At 36.5% G+C, this 24,296-nt stretch overlaps 1 protein-coding gene across 1 annotated transcript in view; it reads right to left on the bottom strand.

The window, feature by feature from the left end:
• Positions 1–24,296, bottom strand: part of LOC150100219 (telomerase protein component 1-like) — a 1,179,105-nt gene that overhangs the window by 1,047,377 nt on the left and 107,432 nt on the right. Inside the window, exon 6 of the mRNA XM_090402391.1 lies at positions 21,179–21,340. Within this exon, the coding sequence (XP_090258517.1) occupies positions 21,179–21,340 (162 nt within the window). The remainder of the gene's footprint in view (positions 1–21,178; positions 21,341–24,296) is intronic.

The raw sequence follows: 24,296 nt of genomic DNA, 5'->3' as shown, positions 1-24,296 counted from the left end.
GGAGCAAAAGAGTTAATTGTATTAATTGGTACAAATGATTTGAGAGAGAACAAAGAGCATGTGAAAATGAATTTCAGGAGACTGCTTGGAAAGATAAAAGAGAATAGTGTGACAGGAAGGGTAGTCAGTGTGTTGCCTAGGTATGATTGTGGTGAAATGAGGCTGAGAGCAAGGATTATGAATGATATTCTGGCTGAAATGTTTGAGGAGATGGGAGTACAGTTTTTAATGTGTGGAATGAGTTTGAAGGACAAAGTGAGCTGTATGGGAGCGATGGACCATTTGAGTGGTTATGGTGTGAGTCGCTTGGAGAGACTGCTGCTGGAAAGTGGAGAAGTGAATAGAGAGAATGAATCAGATCGAGAGGGGGAGTGACGTGGAAGAGCAGGAGAGTAAGACAGGAGAGATTGAAGAAGTGGAAATGAATGGGGAAGTGAGTGGTATGAGTATAGAAAATGAGAGAATGGGTGTGCAAGAGGAGCAGGGAAACGGGGAGGCTCAGGGTGGACAGGGATACACAGCGTGTATCCCTGTCCACCCTGAGCCTCCAAGAGGAGCTGAGAGCATGTGTAAGCAGGAAAGTAATGGGATGATCAGGGATCAAAAGGAAACAGATGGAATTGCAAAGGGTTCTAAAATGAAGAAGCAGAAAGGGAAATGGCCCCAGTCCAGCATGGAGAGATCACATCGAGTGAGTGGTATCAGTGGAACTAGCTGTAGATCCAGAAATGAGTTGTTGTGTTTGTATACCAATGCTAGAAGTATAAGAAACAAGGCAGATGAAATGGTTACACTAATTGCGTCTGTGCACCCAGAGATTGTAGGAATAAGTGAGACATGGTTAGATGAGGATGACATCCTGACAGGAATAGAGATGGAAAGGTATGATGTGTTTCGTGAGGATAGAAGGGGTAAAAAGGGAGGGGGAGTGCTACTGATGATAGAGAAAGAGTTATGTCCATACAAGGTAGAGATGCAAGAGGGAAATGTAGCCAGTGGTTTTGAGGCAGTATGGTGTGAGATAGAGGTGAATAGAATCAATTACTTGGTGGGATGTTGTTATAGCCCTGGTAATGTGGGTGGTGGTGATAGTGAAATGTATAGTCAAATAAGCCAAGCAAATAAGAAAAGGGTGATCATTATGGGTGATTTTAATTATGGCAATATAGACTGGAATGAAGAGATAGCAACTGGAAGTAAAGAAAATGAGTTTCTTGAGTTTTTGAGGGATAACTACCTCAGACAGTATGTAACAAAAGGCACACGAGGATTAAGGGTCTTGGATTTGGTCATCTCATCGGAGGATGTAATTATCAATGAGGTATCAAATCATCCACCAATTGGTGAAAGTGATCATGAAGTGATTACTTGGGTGGTTGCCAGCAGTGCAAGAACCCCTGTGAAAAAAGGATATATGTGGAACTACAAGGGGAGTGATTATGAAGAGCTCAGGAGACAGCTTGCAGGTGTAGCATGGAATGAGGAGTTAGCTGGAAAAGAGATCAATGCAGCTTGGGGGATTTTCAAAAAATATTTAGTAGATGCAATGTCTAAATGTATACCATGGGTGAGAAGGTTAAATAAGGTAGGTGTGAGATGGATGAATAAAGAGATTAAGCATGCAATACAGAGAAAAAGGGCACTGTGGAGGCAGCATAAGAGAAGTGGAAGTAACCAATTTCATGAGGTCTACAAAGACCAGGCAAGGAGGGTGACTTGGTTGGTGAGAGTAGTTAAAAAGAGAGGTATGAACAGCAGTTAGCTAATGAAGCCAAAAAGAATCCTAGGGAGTTCTTTCGATATGTAGCCAGCAAAAGAAAGAATGATTATGGAAGGATAACATTGATTGGAGGAAATGGTATAAAGACAGCTGTTGCAGAATGTGTGGTGGAGATATTTAATGAGCAGTTCATAAAGATCTTTCAATCTTGTGAATGTGACTTCATGGAGAGATTAAGAGCAGTTGATGATGGGGAGGAGAGACTGACTATAAGTGAGCAAGAGGTGTTTGGGGAGTTGAGTAAACTAGATGTAAATAAGGCTGTGGGACTTGATAATATATCACCACGTATTCTGAAGGAATGTGCCAGAGAGTTGACACCAGCCTTGACATATTTTTTTAATACGAGTCTTGCACTTGGTCAAGTCCCTAAAGAGTGGAAGGAGGGCAAGATTGTAGCACTTCATAAAGGAGGTGATCGAACTCAAGCATCAAACTATAAGCCTATCTGTGTGTCAGGTGTTGTGGTTAAGTTGTTGGAGAAGCTTGTGAGAACTAGGATCCAGAATTGGGTTGACAACAATGGTATAATCTTTGATGGACAGCATGGATTTGCTAAAGGGAGGTCATGTTTTAGTAATCTACTTACTTATTACAATAAAGTGACTGCTTGCTTGGACAGAATAGAAGGATACACAGTAATATACTTGGATTTCGCAAAAGCTTTTGATAGAGTACCTCATGATAAGTTGACAGTCAAACTAGAGCAGATGGGGTTGGATATTAGATTAGTGCATTGGATTGGAGATTGGCTATCTGATAGATATCAACAAGTTGTGTATGGGGGTGCAATATTCAGGAAAAGGAAAGTCACTAGTGGAGTGCCTCAGGGATCTGTTTTAGGGCCATTACTATTTAACTTCTATATTCATGATATTGGCGAAGATTTGGATGGAGATATTCAGTTGTTTGCAGATGATGCAAAGTTGGGATGAACCATAAAGAGTAGTGAAGATGTTGTGGCCTTGCAAGAAGACTTGAATAAATTGAGTGATTGGGCAAGCAAATGGGGATGCGAGCTCAATATTGCAAAATGTAAGGTTTTAAAATTTGGAAAACAAAGATGGGATGCAGAATTTATGCTTGGTGAGAATATATTGTTGGAAGTAGAGGAAATAAGAGATCTGGGGGTGATAGTGGATAAGGATCTAAAATTTAGGGGACACATCGCCAAAATTGTGAAAACAACACAAAGACTTCTGGGAATGATGCGGAGGACACTGACGTGTAGAAGTAGGGAGATTCTTGTTTCATTGTATAAGGCTTTGATTAGGCCACACATGGACTATTGTGCCCAGATTTGGTCACCTGGTTTTCAGAAAGATGAAGAGATGTTGGAAAGGGTCCAAAGGCGACTGACTAAGGTAGTTTCTGACCTCTGGAATGTCGAGTATGAGGAAAGATTGAAAAGATGTAATTTGTAGAGTCTAGTGGAGAGAAGGAAGAGGGGAGATATGATAGAGACCTACAAGTTGGTAAGGGGTTGTTATAGGATCAATGATGGAGAAGTTCTACAGAGAATAGCGGGAGATCAGGGGAGAACCAGAGGTCATCCCTGGAAATTGTATAAAGAGGGTGTGAGTAGGGGAGTGCGAGGCAGGTTTTTTTCGTGCAGAGTTGTGAGTGATTGGAATGCCTTGCCTGAGAGTGTTGTGTCTGCAAGGAGTTTGAATATGTTTAAGACGCGGTATGATGAGATGTGTGTGAGATAAAAGGACCTCCTAGATGAGTCTTTGACTCCATGAGGTCTTGTTTAATAATAATAATAATTTAATAATAATAATAAAATAAGCTTCATTCTGGTGTTCTGACTCAAACTCTTAGTCTCAGTCTCTCTAATACACAGAGAGAGATTTAGGAATGGAACTAAATAGTTATGACATCATCTTGTTTGAAGTACAAAAACAAGCAATAAAAGCTAATAGAAATATCTAATGTCTAAAGACAATCTTTAAGACTAAGAGCATAAGTAAACAAATAAAAGTAAGAATTGATAAAGGTGTTGTTAAGTACTAATATGTGTAGTGGAAACACATATAGAAACTACAAAAACTAGACTAATGAAACTATTGAGATGAAAACATTTAGAAAAACCTCAATGTATAGCATTATTAAACAAAATTAGGAACACACAAATCAGAGAAAAAAGAAATAATAAAATACAGATAATAAATGATTGGATCTAAAAATGAAAATAATAGAAAAATCATATAGAAAGATGCAAGTGTGCTACCACCAGTGTTCTGACCCAGCCCTTCACAGCCATCTTCAGTGTTAAATTGTTGAACTGCTAAAAAATCTCTTCAAGTGGAGAAAAAAACTGGATACAAGATGAGGAGTACAGGGTGAATGTTGGAAAATTACCCAGCACTGAAGTTCCAGCAGTTGGCATGTTTGAACAGCAGTGCAGGATCAAACGTTGTTCAAAACAACTTCAGAACCAAGGGAGAGCCTTGTTTCAAATATACCAGAATTTTTTTTATTTTATTTATACAGTCATCATTGTTTATTTATAGATTTTACATGGCTTACATTTGTAAAAAATAGAATTTTATTTTGAACTGATATTTTTCATCCAACATAATATGGTCATCATCAGGGAAAAAAAATTGTAACTATGAGGGTGGTCTGAAATGTTCTTGACCTAGCAATGAAAAAACGAATTTATAATTTTAAAATTATTTTTATTTTTCAACATAATCTCCCTTAAGACTAGTACATTTATTCCAGTGATGCTCCAGCACCATTATCCCATCCCTGTAGTGGTTCTCAGTAAGATCTGCAAAATACTCCTCTACAGCTGCAGTCACCTCTTGATTCAAAGAAAAAAGGTAACCAGCGAGGAAGATTTTAGTTTTGGGAAAAGATAAACGTCAGAGGGAGCCAAATCTGAGTAAGTGGTGGCCAGTAGATGCCATTAGTGTAGATGCGGTTCATTGTAGTTGGTGAATGCAGTGGTGGAGACAGAGTTGTACACTAAGCTCTTCCTCGACGAGTCTTTGTACACCCTGGAGGTGTTGTTAAATTGCGATTGATAAAATTCCTAAGAGAATTTATTCTTTCATAATTTAACAAGCAAAAGACACTATAATAGAAATTTTGCTTGCATCTAAGAGTGTAAATTACATATATGTGAACAAAATTAGGATATATTAAACAAAAGGATAATAATTGTGAAAATGCATAAGAGAAGAGTGTTATTCCATTATGTAGAAAGATTACTTAAGCTAGTTAAACATTGGCAGTGAAATTCTAGGGAAAAGGAACGTTAATGTATGATTAAAGCAGAATACCATTCCTAGGAATTAGATAGACAAAGCTTAGATGAATGACTTACAATCTTTAACAATAATTGTAGTGGAATCCAAAGCCAAGAGCACAGAATTAAAGGAAGTTGCTGCAAGCATATCGTGTGCACACAGTACATGATGAGTAGGCAGAAAAGAAGAAATCCTCTACCGAGAGATATTGCGTTGAGTGCTGCCGATGAGTCGGGAGGGGGAGGAAAAAGATTACGGAAGGTGCCGATAGGGTGCAGAGATATAAAAGAGTTAGGGAACCCCCCACACACATGAGGCTTTTTCATGGTGGACTTCGCGAGTGGAGGGATGGTTCCAGAGCGAGAGGGGAAATCTCTGTCCTGATGCCCAACAGAAGGAAACGGAAGATGCTGCATATCCACAGGAAAGGTTATGCGTCACAAGGTCCGAGGTGAATCACATTACTCCAGAAGAAAAGAGTAGTCTGCGAAGAGGCCTCAGAATCTAGGTAAAAGGGCAACACGTGCGAAAGAGTAACTTTGCCCCAAGAATCCTATTGAAAAGAAGGCATGACCGACTGAAATGAATGGGAGTGCATATGATCGAGGAATCCCAGATACTAGCCCCAGCACGAAGAAATCAATTTGAGGGTCACAGGACGAGTAAAGAAAGGAACAAGCACAGGAGATAACTATAATACGATATCGTGAAATTTTATTATTAAATAGTGTAAATGAATGATAAATGAATCAAGATCTAAGGACTTAACAAAGATAAAATTTAGGACTGTAGCAAATTATAACTTGTGAAAGTAGACAAGTGTAATTTAAAGAGTGATAACCTTAGGATGTGTGAATACAAGGTGATAATGTATGTTTACTAGGTTTTAATTAACAGAGTTATGAGGATCTTATGTGTGAAGTAATATAGAATAGCTCTATTGTTAATCCTATGTGAGTGATGAGAATTTATTGTTCGTATTTGATAATTATGATAGCACATAAATTTGTAGTTTAGAAATGATCTTTCCTGGACTTCCATGAACTGTATATATATGTTAGTATGTTAAATAAATCTTTTGCTTACTCTGATTCAGTTGTTTTTTAGTACTATCGATGCACCACTTGCTAAATATGCGAACCTAAGCGGGAAATTTGAGTAGTGTGTCTACTGTCGCAATTGCATGGTTGTTAGTCACTGAGGTACAGCTGGGTATTTGCTTCTTGTTTAAGATTTTCTCCTTTAAACTAATTGTCCTAAGTGGCGCAGCGATAAGAAATAAATGTCTTAGGATTTATGAAAAGAAGATAAACCTCAGAAGCTTTGTTGCATTGGATTTTGGCTCTACCCTAGGGCAAATCTCTTTGTACTTAGATAGTACCATGTGACAGCAAGGGGCGAATAAATGTAGAAAACATAGATATCAGAGTTATTAAGAAAAGGTGACACAACAGTGTCATGTAATAATAATAACATTATGCGGATGATGTTATACTTCTAAATACATCTGCTACAAGTCTGCAAGATTCCCTGACTAAATTGAATAACTATTGTAATAGATATGGTATGGAGGTCAGCAATAACAAGACAAAGACAATGAAAATAAGCAGAAGCACTGAAAATATCAACTGCATTGTGAATGGAGTACCTATAGAACAAGTAAAACATTTCAGCTACTTAGGCACGAAGATGGTAAATTAAATATGGAAATAGACAACAGAATCAACAAAGCTAGTTATGGTAGGAAGTCAACTGAATAAATTTATATGGAATAAGAGAGAAATTGGTCAAAACACTAAATTAGCTGTATACAAGACAGTGTTTAAGCCAATTTTAACTTATGGATCTGAGAGCTGGGTCAGAAGTTAAACACTTCACCAAAGCCTCTAGTCTTTGGTGAAGTGTTTAACTTCACCAAAGACTTTAACTTGATATGAGAATCGTGAGAAAGATTAGGGGCATGAACAGACGGCATCAATAGCAATATCATATTAAAAATGTGATATTAGGATATTAGGAAAGAACTAGACATTATTAGCATCCAGGAATGTGTTAGCAGAGCTAATCTCAGGTGGTATGGTCACTTAAACAGAATGGGAGAGGAAAGATTAGGAAAACAAGTGTTCTCTGCCAGGTTGGCAGGAAAAAGACCCAGAGGAAGACCAAGATATAGGTGGACTGATACAGTAAAAAGTGCCTTAGAAGATAGAAATATAAGAGCTGATAATGTTGGGGGTCTTGACAGGTAACAGACTGATTTGGAGGAAAATTGTAGATAGGAAGTTAGTAATGATGTAAATTTTTCATGTAGTACTATCATATCCTGTACACGCATAAATGCATAATTTTAAAGCAAGAGATATGTTATTATAAAATCTTAATAAAACTACTGTACATGGCAGGAAGGAGGAAGAATTATTTCCCATAAGATGGATAACTTCAAGTTCATCATTACTGTTTTCTTTAATGATTCAAAAAAAATTCCTACAGTTCTTCCTTAGGAGAATCTTTCATGGAACCACAAACAAATTTCATTGTCCAATTCCCCATTTTGAAATCAGCCCAAAAACCCTACTTGAAATTGCTTGCCAATCAAGAAGTTTATCTTCATGTTGGGTGTTGAATGCTAAATACAACTCTTTCCTTGCACTGTTCACTATTGTCCAAGCATGATATCCTATATTTATTATACAAAAGGATCTCACTTGTTTGTCTTCATCTTATTAACACCAATTATATCTGCACAGTTCTCAGATCTTCTGTCAGTATGCCTTCTTTTCCACTGATACCTCTTATTCTGATGGTGTCCGTCTTCAATTCAGCTGACTGCATTTGTTCCATTAGATGAAAACAGAGCCTTATTCAACTGGGCAAGCTCTAACCATTATGAAATTTCATCATATTGTATCATCATATTTGTTTCATAGTTTAAGCCAATACAGAATGCAATTTATTCAGCAAGTTTCACACCACCAACAATACTCATTTCTTCAGTTTTCAGTCAATACCTAGTAAAGGGGCACACCATGTAAATGAGTGATTGGACACTAGTTCAGAAGCTCTACTTGGTTCTCTGCATTGCATAAATTGATTCAATTCAATAAGGGCTGAGTTTGGTAACTTATACAGGCCAAGAAGTGACTCTCTTAAGGAGCACACCATCACACATAAAAAACTCAGCCCATTTCAAAGCCAGCATAGAAAACCTTACACTCCAACATACTGACATAATGGTCAGCTTTGACGTCTCCTCTTTATTCACAAATGTCCCACTCAAGGAAACTCTAGAGCTAATCCAAGCTAAATTTTCTCCTGATATCTCGGGCTTATTTCAGTTCACAATGAACTCAGGCTATTTCGTTTGGCAAGGAAAATTCTACAAACAAATAGAGGGGACAGCCATGGGTTCACCACTCTCCCCACCCTTGCCCAATTTCTTTATGGATACCTTTGAAGAAAAAGCCTTAGCCTCTGCCCCACAAAAACCAACCATATGGCTTCACTACGTTGATGATGTGTTCACTATTTGGCCACATGGCTCTGAAACACTTCTCTCCTTCTTAACACACTTAAACAACCAACATCCCAGAATCAAATTCACCCTGGAAAAAGAGGAAAAAAACAGCCTCGCTTTCCTAGACACAGTAGTCACCCGCCAGCCCAATGTAACCTTGGTTTTCTCAGTTTACAGAAAACCCACCCATACAGGCAGATACATTCACCAACAATCCCACCACTCCCCCTCACAACAATATGGAGTAGTGAAAACACTATACAACAGGGTCAAACTAATCTGTTCAAACGACTTGGCCCTAAACACTGAACTAAATCATATCCTCAACACTTTCTCAGCCAATGGCTACCCCCCCAAAAAAAGTCCAAAAAATATTAGAACCTACAAACCACAGATCCCCTCCACAACAAGGATTAATCTAAATCCATCACCATTCCCTACATCCGAGGCACCTCGGAAAAGATTACCAAAATCTTAAAAAAGCATGATCTGACCTCCTGTTACAAACCTTACAGAAAATTGGCATCCCTTATCTGCTCCACTAAAGACCAACCACTTCCCCTAGACCTACCTGGTGTATACCAGGTCCCTTGCAGTTGTAATCTGTCTTACTTTGGCCAAACAGGCAGGACAGCGAATATCAGAATTTCTGAACACAAGGACTACATCCGGTTTCACAAGTATAGCCATTCTGGTCTTGCGGACCACACTCTGGATACACGCCACAAAATACGGTGGAAGAAAGCTACAGTAATACACCGTAGCAAATACAAATACGAAAGACTATTTATGGAATCAGCCTCAGCCCTAAAAAATTCTCCAAACCTCAACAAATTTGGTTGTATGCGACTGCCCCAAATTTGGGAGGCTTACATCAGCAGACCTTCAGCCCAACGGCCAAGAACACCTACTTAGCCCGCTAGAGGGCACCATCAGGACTTTTAGGAGAACAATAGCCTCAGCTCTTCATTCCCAGTTACTGTGTTTGTAGTGCCTACGTGCACGTGCCTTTTTGTAAGTTCCTTTAGAAGATGGCAATGTGACATTGCCGAAATATCGGAAAATATTTAATAAAGTTTAATTTAATTTATATCCTTAACTACGTTGTTCAATTCCTTAAGTGTTTTAATAATGCATAACCAACGTATAAGCTTGTCTACGAGAACTAACATCAGTGAGTCATGTCTTAACTATCAATCTAGGCCGATGAGCAATTTTACAAGATGTGCACATGGGCTATGAAGACAAAGGAAATGTTGTTAATTGGCGCTAATTCCTTTGTTTCAATTCTGGTACTGGTTCTTTATTAATTTTAGAGAAAATTTATATTTATACTGCGCCATCCTAAAATGTATTTGATGAATATTTATTCATGGAACCAAAGTCTAGATCAGCACACTGTCTCGTAATTCTTAAACACTTAGCAGAGTATTCTCAATTAATCTCACAGTTAGGATTTATCTCGCAGTCATAGCCCCCTATTTCATGTTTGTTATTCTTACCTCCCACCTTGGTTCAAACTTTTATGAACAGTTCAGTAAAATGGAAATCAGGCAAGTCTTCGTATTCATTTCAAAAGAAATTAACATTTAATTCACTGAATAGACATAATACATGTTATAAGAAATTTTTACTGACATAAAATTAATCTTGATAATATTGAGAAGTGAGTAGTTTCACTCATGATTGCTAAATCTCCTTTAACATATTAGATCATAATTTCATACCATTAATTCTAACAAAGATCTAACTTTCATCTATATATGATACCATTAAAGGCTATTCTTTCTATATTTCACATACCACAAATATCTTCACACTATTATCCCAATTAAAGTATAGAGTTCCTAAGTTTCATCAGCATAACTCCTAAAGTTCTTTCAATGAGGGCTCAGTCCTGAGTTGAAGATTTTACCTATATCTAATTATTGTCCACTACACAATTTTACATAACAAATAAGAGTCTACATTACCAGTAGTGGGGATGCAACTACTGGTAATGTAGTTGAATAGGCCTTCATGTGTATCCCTACAGCACCTTTAATTTCCAGATTAACCTCGGCTTTTCTAAACATCAGTTGAATTCGGACATGACACATCGCTGATGGGGAAAGTAATCCTGGCTCCCCGCTCACTCATCAATCAGCTGAGCATGGGTCTTTGATCTCTGGCGTGATCTGGAACTTTACCGTGTCAGGTCATTCCATAGCCTAGAACTGCCGCTTGCTGCGATGACCTCACAATGGACTTCTCCACCAATGACCACTCCAGTACAGGGAACGAGAAAAAAGCCACGAGCTGCGGCCGCAGCACCTTTTAAAATGCGCACCCTATGTTTCTTGCCCTACGTCATCCTGATTTCTCCCTTTCCTCAGGGCAAGTCACTCCTTCCAGCACCTAGTGCCAATCTCTGCCCTAGTCCTCTTTGGAGGATATCCGCATGTGCATTCTATTAGGTGCACGTGTATGACTTTAGGCCATTGCTGTATAATCGGATTGTCCTTTGCCTTCAACATTGTAATAGCACTTACATAGATTATACATAGTTTAAACTTCACAAAACACTTAATTATTTTCAATATGATGCATTAGGTAAAACTTTCTTAAATATTAACGTAACTGATAAATTACAATTGGTTATTTTTCTCTTGATATATTAATACTGGCTTCGGAATTGATAAACCATGTTAAATCTGAATGAAGGTAAAGGTTTTGACTTTTTCTTTCATTCAGAGAATAACAACTCCCATAGCCTCGCAACCTCTCGTTATGCAGCACTGTACTTCCATTTCCTCATACTTTCTTTCACTCCCTTATCACTAACTTCTGCTTCTACATACTTGATTTCGCTATCTTCTGCTTCTGCATTTGTTCACTTACTTTTGTTTCATTTCCGTTTCTTTCATTTATGCCATCTTATATATTTTCAATCTGTTTTGCATTCATTGCTTTGTGGTCTAATAATATATTACACTTCCTACAAATCCATACCTTCCCTTGTTTCCCATCCATCCATTCTCTCCACAAACACATCTCTTACACTCCGCCATACATACATATTACACTCACGACATTGAATCAATTTATAAAAATCTATGTTGTTAATGGCATTTGATTTTTTGTGGTGTCCGCCTAGTCGCACAGGTGGTTGACCTTGTGAGTGCCGCCAATGTGTTCTGTTTAATACAATAAATAATAAATTATCAATTTAATAAATCACAACAAAAATCATGCAGACACACTTTGTTGTCAATAATAAATAGCACAACATTAAAATTCAAGAAATATTGCCGATTATTACTCAAAATATCTTTTCCAGAGCTCCGTTCCAATATTGCGCACCTTATTGCCCTCTAGTAGCCAATTCTCTAGCTTTGACCTTTAAGCAATCCCCAATATGATAGTGGTGTACATAACTTACAGTCTACATAATTTTAATTCTATAAGGAACCTAGAGGTTTACTTGGCAGCTCGTCCAAAAGAATATATTCCTTTCTGTGGCAATACTTTCCAGATTTGACATCATCCCATAAGAAAAGGAAGTGGCTAGAAGAGGCCATACATATAATTCACATCATAAGCCCTTGAGTGGCCCAAATATACTATAGTACTATGTATGAATGCCAAGAAGGAGAAAAAAAGGCCTAATGCCCATGGCCAGAATGGGCAAACACTGGATGTGACTAAATTTCCCCAACTATATGACTACTCTGATCGAAACCATTTATGGAGACCAGAGCATGATGAGGTGGGGAAGCTTTCCCAAATAATAAGCAATACTGGAATAGCCCAAAGAATTCATAAACATAACAGTAATCAATACAATCCTCTTTTCCTCCATATAAGAACATTTAATTGTCGAACAATTAAAGAAGCCTTACTGTCTTACAGCAAGAACTAGAAACATTAAATGGGATATCATAGGTTTAAATGAAATTCGCATGCAAGATGAACATTTAATAAAACTAAAAAATTGAGACTACTTATACTATTATGGGAAAACTAAAGGACAATATGGAGTTGGATTTCTAATTAAGAAAACAATTGCACCCCTTACAGAAGAATTTAATTATACATATGAAAGAATAATAGAAATCACACTTAACATAAACTCCAAACTTAAAATCAGGATCATCCAAATATATGCTCCCACTTTATCCCATACTGATGAAGAGATAGAAGCATTTTATGACTCACTGCAGCACATTCTAGACAAAAAAAGAAATAGCAATCAAAACTTTACTATAGTAATGGGCGATTTTAATGCCAAAGTAAGTCATCCCATTCACCAAATAGACACAATAGGACCATATGTAAATGGTACAAGCAGCAACTCAGGAATGGCTCTTACAGAATTCTCTATCAGTAACAAGCTTTACATTATGAATACTTTTTTAAGAAAGCCCCCAAAAGAAAATGGACATGGAGAAGTCCAAATGGAAAAATAAAAAATGAAATAGATTATATACTATGTAACAATAAAGAAATAGTTCAAGATACGTCAGTACTAAATCAAGTAAAAACAGGAAGTGCCCACCAACTGGTGAGAGCCAAAATTAAAATAAACCTCAAATTGGAAAGAATAAAATTGCTAAACAACAAAAAATCAAGAAGATCTGACTTAAAACCTATTGAAAACAAGAAAAAGGATTACGAAGAAAAACTCAATCAAAAACTAGACTTAATAAATATATTTGAAGAAGACATAAATAAAATAAGCAGAAACCTAACGGAAGTAATAATCTCAGCAGCCAATGAATTCAAAAGCAACAAACAACAAAAATACCATAAACTTTCAGAGCTTACAACTACTAAAAAAGAGATGAAATATGAAACAAGACAAAAACTTAATTTCTAAAATAGAATATGCAGAACTATGCAAAACAATAAGGAAAAAGATAAGAAATGAAATAAGATCTTATAACACTAAAAAATAAAAGAAAAAATTGAAAACAATAAAAATATGAAAATACTAAGAAAACATTTATCAGTTGGCAAAAGTCAAATAACTGCAATAAAAGACAAGAATGACACTATAATAAGGAACCAAGAACAAATCCTAAGCAGGCTAGAAGAATTCTATAAAGAACTCTATAGTGATACTTCAATAGATAAATCAAATATAAATAACTCTTCTCCATCGCATATAGAATTCATTCTTCCTCCATTCACTTCAGGTGAAACGAAACAAGCATTAAAACAAATGAAAAATGGAAAATGTCCTGGTGAAGATCTAATTCACACAGAATTAATTAAATGGGGAGGAAATAATATCATTCACCATGTCACAAACTTACTAAATCTATGGCTAGAAGAGGGGAAGATACCAGAAAACTGGAAAAATGCTACTCTGATACTGTTAGTTAAAAACGGGGACAAAGAAGAAGTAAAGAACTATAGACCAATTAGTATTCTCTCCAATCTCTGTACAAAATTCTCACAAAAGTAATAACAAACAGGTTAACCCCTCTTCTAGACTCAAATCAACCAGTAGAACAAGCAGGATTCCATAAAGGCTTTAACACAATTGATCATATTCATGCAGTAAAACAAATAATAGAAAAAGCAGAAGAAAAAAACCAATTGCCTCTCTGTTTAGCCTTTATTGCTTATGAAAAAGCATTCAATTCCATCAAAACTAATGTAATAATCAAAGCATTCCAGAATTGAGGAGTTCCTGGAGAATATATGGACCTCCTTCAGGAAACATACCACAGCGCAACAGCAACAATCCAACTTCACACAAATAGCAATAAAATATCAATAAGGTGTCCGACAAGGAGACTCTCTATCACCCAAAATCTTTACAGCAGTCCTTCAAGAAATATTTAGTAATATAAACTGGACAAACCTTGGTATAAAAATTAATAACAGAAACTTAACACACCTAAGATATGCAGATGGTATCATAATTTTAGCAAACACTCCAGAAGACCTTAATAGAATGATAGAAGACCTATATCATGAAAACAGAAAAGTCGGTCTAAAAATAAACAGAGAAAAAACTAAAATCATGTTTAATCATTTTGTAATACCAAAAACCATAATAATAGAAAATAAATTCTTGGAAAGAGTCTCTTCATATACATACTTAGGTCATCTCATTGATCTAAACAGTGGACTCCAAAAGGAAATAAACAGGAGAGTTCAACTTACCTGGGGTGCATTCAGAAAATTGAAAAGTATTTTTCAAAACAATGATGTCCCACTCTGTTTAAAAAGGAAGACATTTAACCAGCGTATGCTTACAGTCATCGCATATGGTTGTGAAACTTGGTCGCTAACAAAAGCACTGGCAAATAAACTAACAACAACTCAAAGAAAAATGGAGAGGTTGATGCTAGGCATCACATTAAAAGATAAGAAGCAAAACACCTAGATAAGAAGCCAGACTCACATCACTGACATCATTCTTCACCATAAGTGATAAAATGGAAATGGGCTGGACATCTATCCAGGAGAGAAGATGAGCGATGGACCACTATAGTAACGAACTGGATTCCAAAAGAAGGGAAACGAGACCAAGGACATCCTAAAAGAAGGTGGAGTGATGAACTGTCAAAATTTGTTGGGAAAAATTAGTCAACCATTGCCAAGAACAGCGAAAGATGGAAAGAACTGGAGGAGGCCTTCGTCCAGCAGTGGACAGAAAATGGCTGAAAAGAAGAAGACTATGTATCAAACCCTCCACAAAAGATGTTTTCATTAGTCTGCAAGTTACCATGCTTGTGATTGCAAAATAGTTTACATTTTTGCTCTTCTACCTATAGATGGATAGCTATACATGTGTTGAATGTTTTGGGTGGGAGATGATTTTCATTGTCCAACGTAAGACTATATCACCTACTTAGTGGAAATTGGGCATGATTGAAGATGCCCTATATGTTCTCTGAGCAATGCCTCTGAATTATTGTGTATTTTTTTTTAATTAATTTCTTTTTTTTGTTGTTGTTGTAAGTTTTGATGTGTAATTAATCTGAACAGATATAAAATGCAACTGCTATATTTTCAAACATACTAGTGTGAGTGGCCAATTGAATCTTCAAAATAATTTTTTTTTTAATTTAAAATTAAATAAACAACTTAGACCACTAATTTGTGTTAAACAATCCACGTTATAATTACTGATATTCGATCCATCCTTGCTAAGAAGGCAACATTTTATTTATAAAAATTTATTCTCTTTATTAAACTTTATATAAAGGTTAATATATTATGTACAATTTCTACTGTCATAAGCATTACAATACCTTCACTATAACCAACTACTCAAATGATAAATCCCCTAAGCATTCGAAAATAAAAATTCACTACAACAAACCATTTCTTTGATCCCATAAATTCACTATTGTGAGTTCCCAACATGATTTCTGTCTTTACTATTCTAAAAAAAATTATGAAATCTGTCATTTATTTTATCTTCAATTCTTTTGCTAAATTGTAGTCAGTCTCGACATAGTATTTAATTTAGTTTTTTTTTTTTGTATGTTTTTATCCTTTGAACTACAATCATCCTTTGACTTACATCTGCTCAAAGATATGTCCGTGATCCCATAAGGGAATAAATAACATTTTTGACTATACTTTTGAACAAGACTTAAGTGAGCGTAAAGTAAAAAAGGTTTCTATTTAACAACAATAAATCATGAGCAGTGGCAACAGCACATTCAGCAGCAACCTCCCTCGGCAGTAGGCAATCGGAAAGTGTCTTCAACAGTTCCTCTGTTGATTTTGAGTTCGAGAAATAGGTTATTTGTGTATTTATCATTAAATATTGTGCAATATTTTGTGCAACATGACCCATACATGCCAATCAAAAAATCTAGTGAAGAATCACAGAAAAAGAGGCAAGCAATTGATCTTGAAACGAAGTTGCAAGTTATAAAGCAACACGAAGCTGGTAAGCCTCTCAATGTGATCGCACATGACTTTGGATGGTCTCATTCTACAGTGACGACCATTTTGAAAATTAAGGATAAAATGGTAGAGGCTGTGAAAGGATCTGCTTCCATTAAATCAATGATACGACGAAGCAACAACAAAGTCCTATCGGTGATATGGAAAAGCTACTTGCATCGTGGATAGAGGATCTGAGCCAAAAGCGCATATCCCTTAGGGACCATAAACGCTAAGGCACTAAGTCTCTTCAACATGAAGGAGGAGGAGGAAGCAGGCCCAATTACGACTACAAATTCAACGCTTCTTCTGGTTGGTTCATGAGATTCAAGCAGCGTTTTGTGCTGTATAATGTGAAAATATAGTGAATCTGCAAGTGCCAATTCAGAAGGCTGCCAAGGAGTTTGTGGAGAAATTGGATAAAATTATTATGGAGGAAAATTATTTGCCATACCAAATATTTAATATGGATGAGACCTTGTTTTAGAAAAAAAGGCCTGAGCAGACATTCAACCACAAAAAGCTAAAATCTATGCCTGGTTTCAAAGCTCTTAAAGACTATATTACGATTCTATTAGGGGATAATGACTGAATATAAACTGAAACCATTTGTGATATGACACAGTGAGAATCCATGAGCCTTCAAAAACATTAAGAAGCATAATCTTCCAGTTCATTATCAGAGCAATAAGAAGTTGTGGATGACTCAAATTGTTAGAGGATGCCTTAATCAACTGTTATGCAAGTGAAATGGAAAGCTATTGTGTGAAAGAAAATGTAGAATTTAATATTTTATTAATTCTAAATAATGCTCCAGGTCATCCACCTTACATTGGTGATCTTTACCCCAGGATCAAATCATGTTTCTCCCTCCAAACACCACTTCATTGATCCGACCAATGGATCAGGGAGTTCTTGCAGTATTTAAGGCTCATTATTTACAGAGAACTTTTTCATAAGCCATTTCTGCCACTGAAGAAAATGATCAGACTCATGCAATTCTGTAAAGCCTTCAATATTTATCATGCTATTAAAAATATTGCTACTGGCTTGGGACGAAGTGACCTCTCAATGTATGAGTGCCATATGGAAAAAGACATTAAAAAGGTTTGTGCACGATTTTGGAAGTTTTGAAAAAAAAAATGAAGACCTTTAAACTAAACATATTTGGTAATTTATAATTAAAATACAATTTTATTTAATGCTGACCATAAAAACAAACTTATATTATAGCCTACCAGTTTCGCCAGCAGACTGTCTGGCTTTTTCAAGGCGTTTATGAAAAGACATAAAAACTAGTAAATGCAAATTGAAAGGAACATAAAAAACGTTGTAAACCAACTAGTAGCTAAGGTTACACGTTCGCGTGACAGAGAGGACACTGTTCTTATTCATTATTACGCATGCGTGTTTGTTGTAAACGTGTAATGTGATTACTGGCTAGCTGTAGTTCAGCTTGATTAAGAGAGAGGGTAAGGTTTTTCCATGAACTGTTTAGAATTACACCCTGATTTCTGTTGAGGTTTCCACTGGTTATTGACACTATTGTGGCTTCCTTGAATAAACGATGCCTGTAGTCGTCATCGAGATGTGGCATGGAGCTGTTTTGCCACTCTATCGTGTGGTTAGACGTGCAGAAATGATATGCTAAGCCGGAAGAGATACTTCTGTTGTGGTTTACATCACCAACATGTTCTTTTTGTCTGATTTCTAAACGCCATGAAGTTTGTCCTATGTAGACAAGACCACAGGAGCAGGGAATGTAATATATGCCTGGATATTTGTAGAAAGGTACTTTATCTTTTGGGGATCCTAAAACTTGTCTGATGCTGGTGGTTGGTTTGAAGACCACTCTGATGTAGGCTCTTAGTATTCTTGCTATTTGATAAGAAATTGACTTCATGAAAGGGATCACTACAGTAGAAATGTGCTGGGAGTGTGATTCTTCTTGTCTAGGGTTGTCACTGTATAGATATTTTTTATGATAATGTGTTGGCTATTAGCGAGAGTTCAGTCTGAGTATCCTCCTCTGCTGATATAAACTTTCTGGCCCTATATTTCAACATGTGGATAATGCTCAGTTTGTGTGTCTTGTGATGGTTTGAAGTATAATGAAGATATCTTCCAGTATCTGTGGGCTTTCTGTAAATAGATAATTTGACGCCGTTTGATTGTTTCTTTATCAAAATGTTTAAAAAATGCAGTTAGTTGTTGTTTTCCACTTCCAGAGTGAATTTTATCTTGTTATGTATTGAGTTGATTTTATCCACAAACGATTTTAGGTTTTCTAAGCTGTCTTGCCATATAATGAAGATATCGTCAACATATCTCCACCATGCAGATGGTCTGGGGAAGATTGTGGAGAGAATTTCTTTTTCAAGTTTTTCCATGAAAAGGTCTGCACAAGATGGTGATAGTCGGCTTCCCATTGCTAGGGCATATGGTGTTGTTAACCTTGAAGAAATCAGATTGAAGCAGTGTCTAAACATCTGTGTGATGTCTTTAGGAAAAAAATCTTGGATGATGTTTACAACATCTAGACTGGCTAGCATGTCTGTTGGTGCAATCTTAATGGCTTGGAGTTTATTTACAAAATGTTGACTATTCTTGATATAGAATTCTGTTGATCTTATTTTATTATTTAATAAGTTTGCAAGATGCTTTGCCAAAACATAGGTAGGTGATCTTCCATCAACGATTGGATGGTGAGGTATATCCTGTTTATGTATTTTAGGTGTCCCATATAGTCTTGGAGTGATAGGATGTGAAGATTTTAGTGTTCTCTTCACTTCTTCTGGCCAAAAGTTACAATTTCTGATTAGTTGGTTTGTTTCATTATGATTTTTTATTGTGGGGTCTCTGTCTAGGATCTTATAAGTGGAGTTGTCTGAAAGTAAAACGTATAACTTATCATAATAATCTTTAGAGTTAAGGATAACTGTAAAATTTCCCTTATCAGCCTTTGTAATAATGATATCTTTGTTTTTCTTCAAGTTGAGAATTGCCTTTCTATCATAAGGAGACGTATTGAGAACAGGTTGTTTAGCTTTTGCTAGGATTATTTTTGAATCTAATAGTGTTGGCTACATTTTGCGGTAGTGGATATAGGTCTTTTTCAATTCCACACATGAAATCCATTTTAGGAATGTGTTTGGGTGTAATTGAAAAGTTAAAACCTTTTTTTGAGAATGTCAGATTCATTTTCTGTGAGACTATGATTTGACAAATTAAAAATCACTTTGTCATCCAGATGATATTACAACAGGGAGTTTAGAAATCAGACAAAAAGAACATGTTGGTGATGTAAACCACAACAGAAGTATCTCTTCCGGCTTAGCATATCATTTCTGTATGTCTAACCACATGATAGAGTGGTAAAACAGCTCCATGCCACATCTCGATGACGACTACAGACATCATTTATTCAAGGAAGCCACAATAGTGTCAATAACCGGTGGAAACCTCAACAGAAATCAGTGTGTAATTCTAAACAGTTCATGGAAAAACCTTATCCTCTCTCTTAATCAAGCTGAACTACAGCTAGCCAGTAATCACGTTACACGTTTACAACAAACACGCATACGTGATAATGAATAAGAACAATGTCCTCTCTGTCACACGAACGTGTAACCTTAGCTACTAGTTGGTTTACAACGTTTTTTATGTTCCTTTCAATTTGCATTTACTAGTTTTTATGTCTTTTCATAAATGCCTTGAAAAAGCCAGACAGTCTGCTGGCGAAACTGGTAGGCTATAATATAAGTTTGTTTTTATGGTCAGCATTAAATAAAATTGTATTTTAATGAAGACCTTTGTAAATTGAGTGAAGAAATAGTGGGTCTAGCAAACAATCTGCATCTCTAAATGAATGAAGACGACATAATTCAACTCATAGAAAATGCCCCTGAAGAGTTGACCAACGAAGAATTGGTTGAACTGGAGGAACATGTTGCAGAAGAGGAAAAAGAGAAACAAGAAGAGGTAGTTAAACAATTCGAAGTATCTTACAGAAATGTTCTCTGCAGTTTTCTGCAGAGAACCCCAATGTGGAAAGCTACTTATTAGTAAAAAGGAAAGTGCATGATATGTTTGCTTGCTATAAACAAATTTATGATGAAAAGAAGAAGAGGAATAAGCAAAGCACATTGGACATTTTCATCAAAAAAAACAAAAGGTTACATCAGAAGAGCCACAGTCCGGTCCGTCCAATAAGGAAAGTAATGAAGATGTGATTGTGGAGGAAGATTTGGGCAATTCTCCTGGTTTACAGTGACAGTAATGCACAGTACAGTTTTTATACGGTTTAAAAATTAAAATGACAGTATACTTATTACAGTTAAGTCCCTAACCCCTATAACTCTGTTCATTCACTGTATCAACTTTTGTCTGACCAACTTACGTCTAGCCGGATGGAACGGAACCCCAAAGTAAGTCAAGGGATGACTGTATTAATTGCACCCAGCTGTTAAGTATTTGCAGTGTTATCCCCACCACACTAGTTACTGTGTTATTCTAAATGTGAATTTAGCTTTCTCAGGAAGCCAAATTGTTTAGAAATATAATCTTAATCATTAGTTAGGTATGTCATGAGATAACTAAAGATAGTGCTCACTATATAAACCATATAGAATACAAATGCAGGGTAATATCATAACTTACTTCATTACTAAATGATAAACACAAAAATCACAGATAAAAATTATAAAAACACAAACTAAATATATTTACCTGATAAAGTTCTGCAACTTCAATCCAGTCTGAAGGTAGCTGAATGGTTGTAGCAAAATACTTCCTTAAAAATGGCCTACATTTCTCACATGATGATGAATATGCTAAAAGTAAATTTGCTGTGGTTCGAATATTAAGCTCTTGCCTACAATAAAGTGCAACCTGTAAAATAAAGTGCTTTATATAAGTAAAACAGTTGGGATTTTAAATGTGGAAATAAACTATCTTCCAATTTAAACAGGTGAATTTGTTTATATTACATAGCTATTTAATAGGAGTCATGGTCAAAGCTACATAATTAGGAAGAGCTAGAAATATAAGGAAATCAACTTGTGCCACTGGTCCAATTCCAAGCTCCTAGTCCTATTATAATAATTAATCATTTAATTAGTAAAAGAATCCAGAGAAAAAACAGGTCCTGCTTTTACACATGAGTAATACATAACAGCTGAAACAAAAATCACGGAAAGCCTTTGGAGAAAATGCAGAAGATGAACACTATAAAGGAGCAATATATGTTCAAAAAACGTTCCAGAAATTACCTTAGAACTAAAAGCATAAACAGAATCAAATGATAAAGACACTATGAATAACTAGAAATCTGTTAAAAAGATCAGCATACCCTACCTTAAAGGAACATTTGAATAAATAGCAAGGATCCTTCACAAATATAATTTGTATACCATCTTCAAACCAGCCTTTCTTACTGCCTATCAATGATACATTATCAGCTGTATTCTTGCCTGATGTTGATCAAATACCCAGGTTCTTGTCTTCTTTGCTACTTTGGACAGACTAGTCATTCTGCTGCTACTATTAGAATCCAAGAAAGGTTTCTTTGCCTTGCTTCTCATGCCATCAACACTAGATAGAGTTCAATGAAACTGTACCAAGATGCTAGACTATAGTAGGTTCAAATATGGCCAACTATTTTTATAATAATGTAAGTCCCTATGCTACCATCCTAATCATAATCTGAGAGACTGTATCCTATTTCTAAGTTGTGGGAAGTGACTGCTATTAACTGTTTATAATTTTTTAAAATTAATTATACATCTATACCCACATTTCTGAACTTTAAAAGTGTTTCCTCCGACTGTACAGCTGCAACCCTGCAACCAACACGTGATATTATACACATGCTGTATGACTTGTAATTGTATTCAGAATTTAAATGTTACTAGTTCTTCTGCCTTCTCCCTGAATGAAGCTCATGACATATTGAGCAAAGCAAATAGAAGTAATAAATTCCATTTAGTTTTCTCTTACATGTGTGAAGCCATTATTAAAACATTATACTTTAACTGAACAAATCCCAAAGGATCACAGAAATAGTTTTTATAGCACAAGGTTGTCTGCAGGGTTAGCCTCATGGCTATGAGCTTCGCAACCACATCCCTGGGGAAGGAGTGTCCTAGGTTCAATTCCCGTCAACGACATGAGGAGCTTAAGGATCTTCCTCAGACATAGCCAAGTTAGCCGATCTTGGACATGGACAACAGGTTTTTTTCCCACCAGTTTATCTGGGGTTTTTCCTCCTGCAAGCCGGCAAACTGGCCCTGCGAACACACATAGGCTACAGTCAAAGGATATAGTATGGCAAGGAAGGCAACGGGAAACCACCTTGCTCATAATCATTTCCCTAGTATGGTAGCATATAGCTGCCCCCCCATCAACCTGAGGGAATAGAATAGTGCAAGGTCAGTTATAGTGAATCTGAGGTGGGGAGGGGGAACTCTTCCTATGCTATTTACAGGAAACATAACTAAAAGGAAATGGCATGAAATCTTAAATGATGACAGAAAACAAAGGCATGACAGAACTCATAAAGAACTCAAAAAGATAAGAAAAAGTACAAATGTAAAAAGTAATAGGAGACAGGAAAGAAGAAAATTAGAAGAGAATGGTAAAATGAAACTGCATAATTAATTTAAATACCGAAATGCTACATATGAAATCATCACAGTGAACTAAATACATTTAGTCTGTACCACTAATATCAAAAGTAAGCAGAGAGCATCAGTTATTCAACTATATAACTGTGACTTGTAGCAAGAAAGAGTGGACATAGGAGATGAATAGCAAACCTGCATTAGTCAGTTAAAGGCAGCTTCCAATCTAATGATGGACATTATTCTTCTCAAATGTAAAGATAATGAAGGTAAATTGCTGGAACATTACATCTCATGTCCCTTTGGCCTACCAGAAAGACACGAAGACTCTTGAACAACTTAAATACCAAAAGGCTTATGGTACTAATGATATCCCAGCAATTGTGCTCAACAGATGTGCTTTTGAACACTTGTTCACCATCCTTACACCACATTATACTTGGATGACATCTCCTGTACAGCATGAAAGTGAGGCTAGAAACAGGCAATTCAAAAAAACAGGTAATAAGTATCTACTATCAAATTATTGATGTACTACTCTCTCACCTTAGGGTTGTCTAAAAATAAGGGAAAGTATCAGCAATCAACTTCTTCCACACACACCTAAAAACTTAGCTGGGAGATGAATTTTATTCCCTAGTGTGAGACCACTGTCCATGTGGTTAGCCTAGTGGCTTTGCGCTTCACAACCATATGACTAGGGAAGGAGTGTCCTAGGTTCGATTCCCGTCGACGAAGTGATGAGCTGAAGGATCTTCCTCAGCTATAGCCAAGTTAGCCGGTCTTGGGCGTGGACAGCAGGATGAAAAATGCCAGATAAACTGGCGTTTTTCATCCCACAAGCAGGCAAACCAGCCCCGTGAACACACACAGGGATACAGCCAGAAATACTTCGAGGCATGGGGGGGGGGGGGGGGTGACCATTCTATCCTCGTATTTCGGTTACGAAATCCAAGCACGCTTGGAGGGTTGTGGGCCTTAAAGGCCTGTTAAAGCCATTGAGATAGATAGATAGTGCGAGACCACTGCCCTGCTCATTGGAGGCCTGAAGTGGCTTGAAAAAATTTCCATGTTTGGTCTTTAGAGCAGGGTTTCCAGACTATGTAAAAAATATATATATATTTAAAAAATACATAAAATTGATAAAAAAAAATCCTTAGCCCACCCATGGTACAAACATAACTATAGGTTTGCATTTAACTTTTTTGTGGGTGGAAACCACATAA

Source organism: Typopeltis vanoorti, chromosome 13 (genome assembly GCF_054136105.1).
Source record: "Typopeltis vanoorti isolate ZY-2024b chromosome 13, IOZ_Tvanoo_1.0, whole genome shotgun sequence".
Taxonomy (NCBI): domain Eukaryota; kingdom Metazoa; phylum Arthropoda; class Arachnida; order Uropygi; family Thelyphonidae; genus Typopeltis; species Typopeltis vanoorti.
This window is presented reverse-complemented; position numbering and strand designations above follow the sequence as displayed.